Source organism: Procambarus clarkii, chromosome 27, assembly GCF_040958095.1.
Source record: "Procambarus clarkii isolate CNS0578487 chromosome 27, FALCON_Pclarkii_2.0, whole genome shotgun sequence".
In the NCBI taxonomy this organism is placed as follows: domain Eukaryota; kingdom Metazoa; phylum Arthropoda; class Malacostraca; order Decapoda; family Cambaridae; genus Procambarus; species Procambarus clarkii.
The window spans coordinates 24,881,961-24,894,130 of NC_091176.1; the positions used below are offsets into that span (position 1 = coordinate 24,881,961).

Here is a 12,170-nt window from a genome sequence, read left to right on the forward strand (position 1 = left end):
GTTGTGGGTAGCTAATGGTTTTCCTGTATCCATGTCCCAGTTTACGTAACAAATTAAAATCTGTAGTTTAGTCTTGCAGTCAGGCACTAACATCATTGTGCTTGTTGAGATCTTGCATTTAATTTAATGATACACTAAGTTTATTTGCTAATACATTGTTGACAAGGCTTGCTGTATAATACTTGCACTTATGGTCATTAAAGTGTGGAGTATCATAGAGACTAGATAAAAGGTTTAATTCAGGGTCGACAATTGATTGCATTCAGAAAGCTGACTGGAGGGAGATATAGACTTACTACTAGAAATATATTTATATATTTTACAGACAGAATATTTAATTAATAATGCATGTAACTTAGAGTTAAATAATAACACTAACAACAACAAAATTAAAATAAAAGGAAAAATTCTACTAAAAAAATAAACCTTGCAAACAAGTATTAATATACGACTGGACAAGAAAGGTAGTATGTTGGTACACCAACATACTTACTGTACACATAAGGTTTTAGATCTATGTCAACAAGTACTTTCTCCTCAATAGCCCCTATTCATAAATAAGACACCGATGGGGGAAGCCCATGGTGACACCCTCTACTTGTACATCATATTGTTCGTATTTGTACTCCATAAGCCGAAGATTGGGTTGTTAGTATTTAGCCTCATAATGAAAATAGTATCCACCCTCGTTGGGCACACTTGTGTATCGGCAGGGTTTTGTTCTCAACCTCAGTTCTAATGTGTGCCCGCAATATATGTTTCCCTAACTAATCTATACTTGTTTCTTCGTGGTATAGGATGGTCACGTGGCTTGGCGGAGAAGGATCGGGACGTACAGCGGTCTTCATGGACGTCCCGCGGTGGAGTTGAATCATGGCGCAGAACCTACCCGGAGCCACGGGAGCGCCCTCGTCACCATCAGAAGGCCCTATTATACACTGTGTGGGAAGAGCCACCTCTGCTGGTGAAGGAGTCGTTGACAAAGGAGGAGGCGACCTGGGTGCCCGAAAATGAACCTCTGGAGATCATCAAGAAACGCTACTCTTTTGGTTCCAGACAGTTCGACTACAACTTTAGCCGGTCTCCAGCCCTTTCCGTGAAGACTATGGGGTTTTACGACGCTGATCCTCCGCTTGCCTCACACACACCCTTACACCTCACCATGGAATATCCCATTCACAATCCCAGGCACGAAGTAAGCTCCACCCCAGGCTCCGGACGACCCCGCAAGTACTACCTGACTGGTGTGATGGAAGAAATGCCTAGGGAATCAGATTACGGTCAACCACACGTTCGTAAATACTATCTCCAAGCTGACACTAAGGAGATGTTTGCAAACGACAAAGAAATTCAAGTTACCAGCAATGAAATTGAAGATTATGCTCAAGCATATGACCTCAATGCCGTGCTACCTCCGTCACACAACACTGTGGCTGAGCCACCCACCACACACAGTCCGCTTGACTCACTCACACTTACACGCTTTTCACCCTACTTCCCTCCTACAGGATACGACCAACCCCCGCCATCCAACGACACACCCTTCACATACCACCGGCCAGCTTCACACAACAATCCTGATCCTCCACCGGCCTTCAGGAAGTACTACCTCCTTACCAGCGTCCCTGAACCCCACTCACCGGCCACAGCTACTGATGAGGATGACGTGCTAGACTCACCAGAAGAGTTTCCACGAGACTCTCACAAGTTGAGTTCATTCGATATTTACGAAATGGTAAGTGTCTTCATCCTGGAGGTATTGACGGGTGATAGTTACTGATTCACTGATAAAGTAAATGAACAACAATAAACACAAATCACCCTTCATGGCATTATGACTACTTGACAATCTGCAGTTCAGCTGTAAACGTCAGTTGCTTTAATTTGTATTATTATTAGTAATGGTAATGTCTTCTCACATACAATATCAGGATAAAAAAAACACACTTGTGTATTTGTGAAATTTATGTAAGGAATTTACACTAAGTCTCTCTCACACTCTCCTGAGTGCTTTGTCAAGGTCTGAGTGTGTGGTTAGGACGAGACTTACATCTCAACGTCTAAAGAAGCTGCTATCCTGTTGTTGTTGTTGTCCTAGATTCAGCTACTCGGAACTAAACGTTTCAAGTAGTACGGGCTATGGTGAACCCGTTGTGGACTTACCTGGCACAGGAGCGGGGCTGTAACTTACCTGTTACTCGTTGTTGTTGTTGTTTAAGATTCGCAAGGGGGCATGAGACGCAAATATGCAAAAATGAAAACTGGTTTGATTTCAATCAAACTTTTTTTTACGAGTTATATATGAAAAGGGTTTCATTTGGTCCAAGTTTCAGCATCGTAGCATAAATAGGAACGGAGAAAAAAAATATTGAATTATGTGTCAAAAATTTTCCAAAATGGTCAAAAACGACTATCAAACACAAGTGTCAACTGAAATCTTCTCTATGACTCTCAGCTATCACAATAGCATATATTAAACAATTATAATTAGTTATATTAAAAAAATTAAGTTAAAAAAATTAAGTTAAAAAAATTAGATTTTTTTTTCAATTTTATTTTTCTTATTTGTTTATCGAACGATTTGCATGAAACGTATTCACCTGACTGCACGTAAGCCTATCTGTAAAGGTGCCAATTTTGGAAGAAATTGGTTGATGTCAATCTCAGCCACAGATGGCAGAACCCTAGAATTTATTTTTTTCTTATTTATTTTCAAATACATAAACATTCCTATAACTTTCATTTTTTATTCAATTTACATGAAACTTACACCTTATATGTAAAGTTTATATTTTTAAAATCTGGAGCCAGCGTTTTTTCCTAAGTTCATTTATTGATTGATTGATTGATTTATCATAGCAATAAAAATTATTTATTGGAATATTTTTGTTTTTGGGTGGGGGGAATTTGACTATTTGTATTAAGGAAAACTAAACATGTTTTGGAAAACCCGCGGCATCAGATCCTTTATTATATGCTAATGTGTCAGAAAAGTGTCATAGAATGATTATATCTGAAACATGTGGTTGTAGATACTCACTTGAAAATGTGTCATATTCGTTGAAAACAAAACAAAAATTAAATCTCCCTTTCTCCCTTTAGGTAGCAGTACTGAAACTTGGAACAATTGCAGTCCTTTTCATATACAACTAGTCAAAAATTATTGGTTGGCATTGAACAACTTAAAAAAAAAACAATCTTATCATCTTCATCATGGGTCGAGTGGCGTCGTTGGTCTTGATGAGTAGAACTGTCGTCGCTTTCAGAGTATGGTTTTCTTCGTTAACCTGCCGCACTATGGTGTCGGGGACCTCACCCGCTAACCAGCGGTTCAGCCTGTTTACAAATATCGTTTTCGCAGCAGTGATTTGTCTGGGAGGAATTGGTGAGAGGTTCGCCTCCTGTTGTGGGACCCGGCGTTCCGGATCCAGGATCTTCTGTAGGTCCGCTTTCGTTGCCAAGATTACCGTGGCCTCGCTACGATACTTATGGACGTTAACTGGTCCCACTGATGTTGCCTTGTCAATGGCTGCTGCAATTTCTCATTAGACGAAGTCAATCTCATTAGACGTTGAGATGTAAGTCTCGCCCTAATCACACGCTCAGATTTTAACAGAGCACTCAGGAGAGTGCGAAAGACTTAATGTAAAGTCTTACATAAATTTCACAAATACACATGGGATTTTACACTACTACTATTACTAATGCTATTACTACAACTATTACTACTACAATTACTACTACTATTAGAGTTTTATTAAGAATATTATAATTTTCTCCAGCTTCGTCAGCCAAGAAATGCATCGTCCAGAAAAAATGTGTAGTCTGCACTATAATTTGTGAATGTGTCCCCGAGACTCCCAGTGCTACTTTGACTTGTGATCACGACTACTGATCATGACAGCCTCAGGGTGTTCAGCGGCCTCTAGCGTGTCTCAGCTCTCACGACCAGCTGGACCTCTGCGCCCCATATCGTCACGGCCTTCGCAGGAATCGTTGGGCTGACCTTCAGATTTCGAGCGCCACCCTAACCTTTACCTAAAACCGGTTTCAAAAATTCTACTCCCGCAGACCCCTCCATATCCACCACAACCCGGTTGGGCCGGCACCTCTTACATAAACCTCTCCAGCTCCCTCTTCAAAATTTAAACTTTTCTTCCACTAGCGTTTTTTTATATTTGCTGGAAGATTCAACATTTGAGAACTTCTAATACCGATAGTGTTCTGTGATTGTGCCTCTATGCCACCTCGATATCTCTTCTTCACTTTATCTATTCTACATTTCCTACCACATCTTTCGCTCCAGTAAGTTGTAATTTTATTGTACAGATTTGGTACCTGACCTTCCACCTTCCATGTATATATTATGTAATATCTTTCTCGTCCAGGCCCCACTCCTGTGCCAGGTAAGTCTACTACGGGCTCACCATAGCCCATGCCACTTGAACTTTTTTTTCCCAGTAGCTGAATCTATAACAACAACAACATTTACCTGAATTTACCTGAGGGGCCATTAACACTAGTGTCCTCGATGAGGACAGGAAGCCGACGGCTTGTCAAAGCTCCCCCCATTTGTTCTGATAAATTTTCAATCTGGATTTTAAATTTCAACAGGGTTTTGGCATTTGCGACTTCGGCGGGTAGGCGGTTTCATGAGTTTATAACCCTGTGGGTGAAAAAGCATCTCCTGTTTTTGTCCTGGATTGTATCTTGTTGAACATGAAATTGCTTCTTCTTTGTGTTACATCTGACCTGTAGAAGAATTTGTCTGGATCAATATCCTCCAAATTGTTCAGTATTTTAATAGTTTCGATGAGATCCGCCCTGTTATATATGGTTGGCAGTGTTGTTAGTCATGTGGTCCTCAACCGCTCCTGGTATGAGGGTCAATTCAGTTCTGAAATTATTTTTGTTGCTCAATGTTGAACTTTCTCCGAAGCAACTAAGTCTTTCTGGAGATGAGGTTTCCATGCCTGGCTACAATAATCCAAGTGACATTATGGCACCAGAGATATATACAATTGAATAACTACTTTCTTTTCATTAAAGTGAAAGGTTCGCTTGATTATTCCCAAGGTTTGGTTAGCGTTTTTTACTGCAGCTCCCACTTGTTATGCAACTTTCTGTGCATGATGTATTCTAACACCAAGGTCGTTTTCTTCATCAGTCTGCTTCAAGGTAATGTTGTTAATTTGATAGTTGTGACGTGGATTGTTATGTCCCCACATGCAAGGTCTTGCATTTTTCGATACTTAAAAGCATTTGCCAGTCTTCTGACCATTTGTGGGGTTCATATAGATTTCTTTGTAAGGCTTCACTATCATTTTCACTTCGCACTTAACCATAAATCTTAGTGTCATCTGCAAATCTGACGATACGGTTTGTAATTTTCTCATCTTTGTCTCATGTATATGGCAAAAAGGGTTGGTCCCAAAATAGACCCCTATGGCACCCCACTTACCACATTTCTCCATTCAGATTCGTTTCCATTTAGCACTACCTATTATTTTAACTATTATTTTATCCATTCTAGTATTCTACCATTTATTTCATGTGCCTGTAATTTCCTTGCCAATCTTTCATGTGGTACCTTATCAAAAGCTTTAGCAAAGTCCATGTATACCACATCTACCGGCAGTCCTTTGTCTGAATAGCTGGTTACAGTTTCCATAAAAAGTTCGTTAGGCAGGATCTATTTTAACAATCCTATTTTGCGTTGATCTTATAGAATTGTTCATTGTGAGATGCATGAATGATTCTTTTCCTTAGGACTCTCTCCGTGAGCTTGCAGATGTGTGAAGTCAAAGTGGTTGGACGGTAGTTTTCTGCTGGGCTCTTTCTGCCTTTTTTTGAAAATAAGGGTGACATTTGCATATTTACAGAGTTAGGGAACTATACCTTGGTCCTAAGATATTCTGAAAAGAAGTTTTAGTGGTAGTCACAGTGCATCTGCCAGCTCCTTTACGAGCTGGGATTGAATTCCATCCACACCTGAGACTTTTGAGTCCTTTTAGTTTGTCAATGCTCTTCCTGCTTATATCGGACGTTATGGGTCTATCCCTTAATTCGTTCTCTTCACCTCCAAACATTTTTTGTGAGTAATGGGATGTTGTCTAATCTTTCTAGAGTGATTACTGATGTATATTATTCATTCAGAATGTTTGCTGTCCTTTCGTTGTCTGTAATAACTTAATTGGTTAGTCACCGTGGTATTGGAGAGGTGTTAGCTAGTGCTGTGATATTCTCAGGATGTGTTGAGTTATGAGTGGCCGGTGTCGTATCCAATAATGTGCATTTCTTCATCTCCTCCCGTATAAGTACTTTAAGCTGCGAAACTAGCTCACCGCAAATGTAGGTTGCTTAGCTTAGAGACTGTACTTATGGCCGTTCCCGAGTCCATTATTGCTATAATAATATATTAAACTGCGAAACTATAGCTTATCAAGACTGTAACTTGCTTTGCTAAATGAATTTTAGGGTTCAGTTCCTGAGCCCATTATGTGCCTCTGTAACCTTTTCCAGTATCGCCCACGGGATGGGTATGGGATGCATAATAAAGAAACTAAAAACTCCTCCAGTAATCTTGTACTGTTTCTATATGTCTACTCCCATCTTTTCTCTCTTCTACTCCACTTTTGTCGGCACCTATAAGAAACCTTCGGAATTTTCCGACTAGTCATATTTCCGTGTATAATGTTTTGTTCCTCTTGGATGGATAGCTTTACAGGCGAGATCATAACAATTCCTATCATCACTAGCTACAATTCTGTAATTAGATCACTACAGTTGTAACAACCACATATTTGCTTAGATAAACTGGCAGTGCTTGAGCCCCTGTGTGTGACTCCGCTCTGCCGCCGCCCACTGGTCAGGCGGGATGTAACATATACAAATTGGAACCAAATGTAAATAGATAAGAACAAATGTGAACTACTAATACTAATGAAATTTGTGGTCCAGTTCCTGAACCCTTAAATTGTGTCTAACCCTTCTCTCACAGCCCACGGAATGGGCGAGGATTTGATAAACTGTTAAAATAAACTAACTAAAACTGCAAATAGATTGTTGAGATATATATATATTAACAAATTCTATAACTATTTCATAAATGTTGTAATTTGCTTAGGTAAATGAATATTGGGGGCTCTGAGCCCATTGTGTGCCTCTGTAATGTTCCACCACCGCTCGCAGGATGAGTATGGGGTAATAAATAAATATATTAATATAATAATTCAACTTATTATTGTTATGAATACTTTATTTTAAATGTTTAGACTTTCTGATAAATATCTATAATTTAGTACAGTAGCCTTATACTGTTCTTCTTCTCTTCTTCTTGTTGATAGTAGGTGCAGTTTGCATGAATAATAATAATAATAATAATTTTTATTTAGGCAAAGGTACATACATAAAGAGATTTTACAAAGTTTGTTGGCTTTATAGATAAGAGCTAGTACATACAATGCCTAAAGCCACTATTACGCAAAGCGTTTCGGGCAGGGAAGGGTTTGTCCTCCCGATGACTGCACCAGTACTGATGTTGTTGGACGCGTTTATGTTGAAGATGATCGGAGCTACCAAGGTGCTTGTTGCGTTGTGCTGTAGATAGAGGAACGGTGATTAAAACAGAGGTGTGTGTTAGAGGGAGACTTGCCGCACCGTAGGGCGGTGTGTTGTGTTTATGGCGTCAGCTGATCCTTGGTGTTGCGACGAGGTAGTTGTTTTCTGTGTTTAGCTGTTGGTGGCGCCAGGTATAAATGTGGCGCGGGTCAGATGTGACCCAATTTGTTGGTCGATTGGAGATATTTAGCCAGTGCTTTGACTATTTGGTATTTTACTGAACAGTAAGGTAAGATTTGAGGTATTGCAGGGAGTGTCCTCTGACTCCATAATGCTGTAATTTAAGAAGAAGGTTTTGGTGGTTGACAGTGTCAAACGCCTTACGCAGGTCCACAAATAACCCAACAGGGAACTTATTTTTATCAAGAGCTGCATGTATCATATTAATCATACTAATAAGTGCATCGTTAGTGCCTTTTTGGGGTCTGAAGCCATATTGACAAGAGCTAAGTATATTGAGTTTGGCTAGATAATAGAAAGCTGCTTGTAGATTAGTTTTTTCAAATATTTTTGACAAGTTTGGCAGAATTGATATAGGTCTGAAGTTGTTAACATCAGTGGGATCACCACATTTGTGGACAGGGGTTACTCTCGCTTTTTTTAAGAATGTCTGGAAAGGTTTGGAGTTCAAGTGACTTGTTGAAGAGCAATGCAATAGCAGGAGCTAAAGATCTGGAGGCTTTTTTTTGTAAATAAGAGTTGGTATCTCCTCAAGGGCACTAGACTTGGTTTTAAGGGAAAGGATTATGTCAGTAACATCAGTGGAATTAGTAGGTGTTAGGTACAAAGACTGTCGATAGTTACCTGTAAGATAATCCTCAATATTAGTACTGAAAGATGGAATATCATTTGCAAGGGATGACCCAATGGAAGTGAAGAACCTATTGAACTCAAAAGCAGTATGAGGCTGAAAGCAGACCATCGTTATTTGACAGGAGTATTAGTTTGTTAATTATAATCTTCTTTGATCCCAATATTTGTGAAATTGTGCTCCATGTTTTCTTAATGTTACCCTTTGTGTGGGTAAATTTATCTTCGTAGTATTTAATATTGGCTCTCCTAATTATTTTAGATAGCAATGATGAGTAATTCTTCGAAAATTCCTTGGAGACGATTCCTAACATATACGTCTTCTCAAGGTCATGTTTTTTTATTAATGGATTTAAGTATTCCCTTTGTAAGCCAAGGATTGTTTAGCCTTTTAGTTGTGACTTGTTTCGTTAGCATGGGACAGTGGGTGTTATAAAGGCTGAGAGTTTTTTGAAGAAATGATTGCACTGCTAGGTTGATGTCCCCTATGTTCCCTAATTCGGATTCCCAGTTGATATCAGCAGCAGCAGCTATAAAATTGCCTATAGCAGTTTCATTGTGCAGCCTTAAGCTTATCTCCCTTGTCTCTAGAGGTGGTTTGTTAATGCTGGTTAGGAGAAATGTGGGGTAATGGTCTGTAGTGCTATCGATGATTATCCCTGAAGTAAGTGGAGAGGTTATGTTGGTCCAGATGTGATCAAGAGCCATGGCAGTACTATCAGTGATTCTAGTAATTGAAATTGAAATTGAAATAAGTTTATTGAGGTAAAATACACACAAAGGGATGAGGTAGCTCAAGCTATTCTCACCCCAATCAGTACAACGTGTTAATATATACATAGACACACATCACAAACAATAAACATATTACCAAACATTCTGAGAGGTAAACATATACATTTCCTCCTTCACAAGTAGTATGGTATCAGACGTATACACAAATACTTTTATGACCTAGGTATACTGTATAGACAATTTGCAAGACACCTGCAGATAATTCAACAAAATATTACAATCTTGGTGCAAAATTTTTATATCTCTCAAGAATATCATCAACCTTTCCGTTGTGACACATCCAGGCTATTTGTTCAGGAACAGTCCTTATCTTAGTGTTTCTATATACATTAATCAACGGACAATCAAGAACATAATGGGCCAGGGTGTGAGACCTTAACATACCACATACCCCGTGATTCTAGTAGGTCTAGTGATTAAGGGTATGAGGAAGTAGGAATTCATACAGTTAAGGAAACTAGCAGCAGGAGGGTTATCAGACTCGCAGAGGTCAGTGTTAAAGTCCCCAGAAATAATTAAGTGGTTTTTGTTCAGTCTGTTCTCTAGTATAAGATTTCTAAGGTTAGAGTTAAATTCAGTCACATCAGTGTTAGGAATCCTGTAAACTGCTCCCACAGTCAGGACAGCATCGCTACCCTTGACTCTGAAACAGGCAAATATATATACTCTCCATAAGGGTCTCTAGATTTAATTACTTTTAAGCAAGTCAGTTCATGGTGGTAGTAAAGAGAAGTATCACCACCTCTTTGTATAGGACGAGAGTTGTGAATAGCTGAGTAGTTAGGTATATTGTTGACTTGAGTCCTCTTTTAACCACGTTTCAGTAAACAATAAAAGAGAATTTGTTGTCAACTGTTTGAATCAGGGCATTAACATCATCAAAGTATTTGCTTAGAGATCTTACATTCAAGTTAATTACAGAAATTTTTTTTCTGGGGGCCAGCCCCAGGCATGACAGGGCGGATCTCATCGAAACCTTTAAAATGGTGATCCAGACAATTTCTTCAAAAAGGTCACATGTAACACGAACGAGGAGTCAAAAAGCCACAATGTAGGACAAAAAACCAGATGCTTTTTCAAATTCAAATTTTTATTCCGGAAAAATTTTCACCCATAGGGTTGTAAACCCGTGGAACCGCCTACCCGCCAAAGGCGTAAATACCAAAACATTGCTGGGTTTTAAAATACAACCGGAAAAGATTATCAGGGCAAATGGGGGGAGCTTTGACAAGCCGCAGGCTTCTTGACCTCATCGAGGCCACTAGTGTTGGTGGTCCTCGGATAAAATTCAAGTAAATTAGGCCTATATTTACGTCAAAATCGCTGCTCCAACACTGAAAATTACTATATCCATATTACATAAAACTTATAACAGATCAATATGAACTATATTTTTTAAACAAAAATAAACTTTAAAATATTTAATGTGTTATTGTATACTCTATAATATTGATATATATGTACATAAATATATAAATATATAATTGTGAAGGTTGGAGTAAAGTATTATATAGGAGGTGTAAGTGTGCGGGTGGGCGCAGGTGAGGTGGTGCGGGCCACCAAGTTATCAACAACTCGGGTCTTCCTGCCAACAACCTTGCTGTTGCTTCGCCTCCCTTACTCTGGTCTCTGGACACATATTTATAACGTGAATGAGTAGTTACAAAGGTCAACTTGTTTTTAGTATCTTTTCCTTGTAGTAAATTGTTACTATAAACGGTATTTATGAAGAGAATTAATATGTTGTGATCGTGGGAAGAGAATTAATATATTTGCTTAGTGGATTCTAGAAAAAGCAACTTCCTATATTTAATACAATAAATTGTTAAACAAAGCTAAGGTAACAGTTTCTATGTTGCTACCTGTTTTAAGCGGTATGTGGACGAGACGTCTTGTGTAACTACTACTACAACTGACTCTAAATTGACACACAATTGTTAATATTGTCAACAAGAGTGTGTGTGTTTTTAAGTGAATATATATATACAGTGGTTGTCTCGCTGTATATAAATATCTCTATATATGCAAATAGACGTCTAGTGCAAGTGACTTCACTGCATGGGGTTGCTGTTTACTTGTAGTTTTTGGCCTTCCCTGTAAGTATTCCCCAAAATATTGCTGGAACAACCGTGGACATTTTCAAGATGAAACTAGATTTATTCCTTCAAGGAGTGCCGGACCAACCGGGCTGTGGTGGGTATGTGGGCCTGCGGGCCGCTCCAAGCAACAGCCTGGTGGACCAAACTCTCACAAGTCAAGCCTGGCCTCGGGCCGGGCTTGGAGAGTAGAAGAACTCCCAGAACCCCATCAACCAGGTGTCCTCAATAGGTTTGAAGCCACACACTGGGAAAATGACTATCCATTCATAATGTCTGCACAGGTGGTCTATCCATTCCACACGTGGAACTCGTCGGTAACCGTCATGTCCCTAATATTATAACAGATTCCGAACAAGGTCTTTAAATTTTGTCTTCAAAGAGGTCACAGTTTCAGTGCAGTTTATATCCTTCAGCAACCTGTCATACAGTGTAGGAGCACAATGAGACAAAGCTCTGGCACTAATATCCTTTAATGCATGTGGTACTGACAGTCTATACTCATCCAATGTATACTTTGTATTATAGAGGTAATTTCATGTTTCTCAACTTTGTTACCTAAGTATTTTGGTGTTCCAGTAATCACTGCTATACTGTATATGTCAACACAGATCTTAAACATAATTCTGGCTTTAGTAGGTAACCAATTCAGGTCAATTAGAACAGGAGTGATTCTGTCTCATGGTAGTAAACCTATTACGAGTCTCTCGGCTTTATTGAAAAAAAGAAATTCTTCAATAAATAGTTTTGTACACCTTATCATAATGAATTATAATGAATTACAATAGTCTAACCTACTTTTAAAGAGGTTATTAATAAATTTTTAATTAATTTTTCATTCAAATATTT

General features: G+C 38.9%; 2 protein-coding genes across 6 annotated transcripts in view; both read left to right on the forward strand.

Moving 5' to 3' along the window:
• Positions 1-751: 751 nt before the first annotated feature.
• On the forward strand, positions 752-7,231 carry LOC123762584 (uncharacterized). The gene is made up of 2 exons (XM_045749169.2): positions 752-1,735; positions 3,783-7,231. The coding sequence occupies exons 1-2, from the start codon at positions 1,106-1,108 to the stop codon at positions 3,822-3,824; spliced, it is 672 nt and encodes a 223-aa protein (XP_045605125.1). The 5' UTR covers positions 752-1,105; the 3' UTR covers positions 3,825-7,231.
• A 3,506-nt stretch (positions 7,232-10,737) lies between these two features.
• Positions 10,738-12,170, forward strand: part of Clbn (Nuclear export mediator factor NEMF homolog Clbn) — a 67,839-nt gene continuing 66,406 nt past the window's right edge. For 2 of the 5 annotated variants that reach the window (XM_069332447.1, XM_045749165.2), the window contains exon 1: positions 10,738-10,850. The gene's annotated coding sequence lies outside the window, so the exon portion shown is untranslated. Of the gene's footprint in view, positions 10,894-12,170 lie in introns of all 5 variants that reach the window. The other 3 variants (XM_045749166.2, XM_045749167.2, XM_069332446.1) reach the window with 3 other exon arrangements.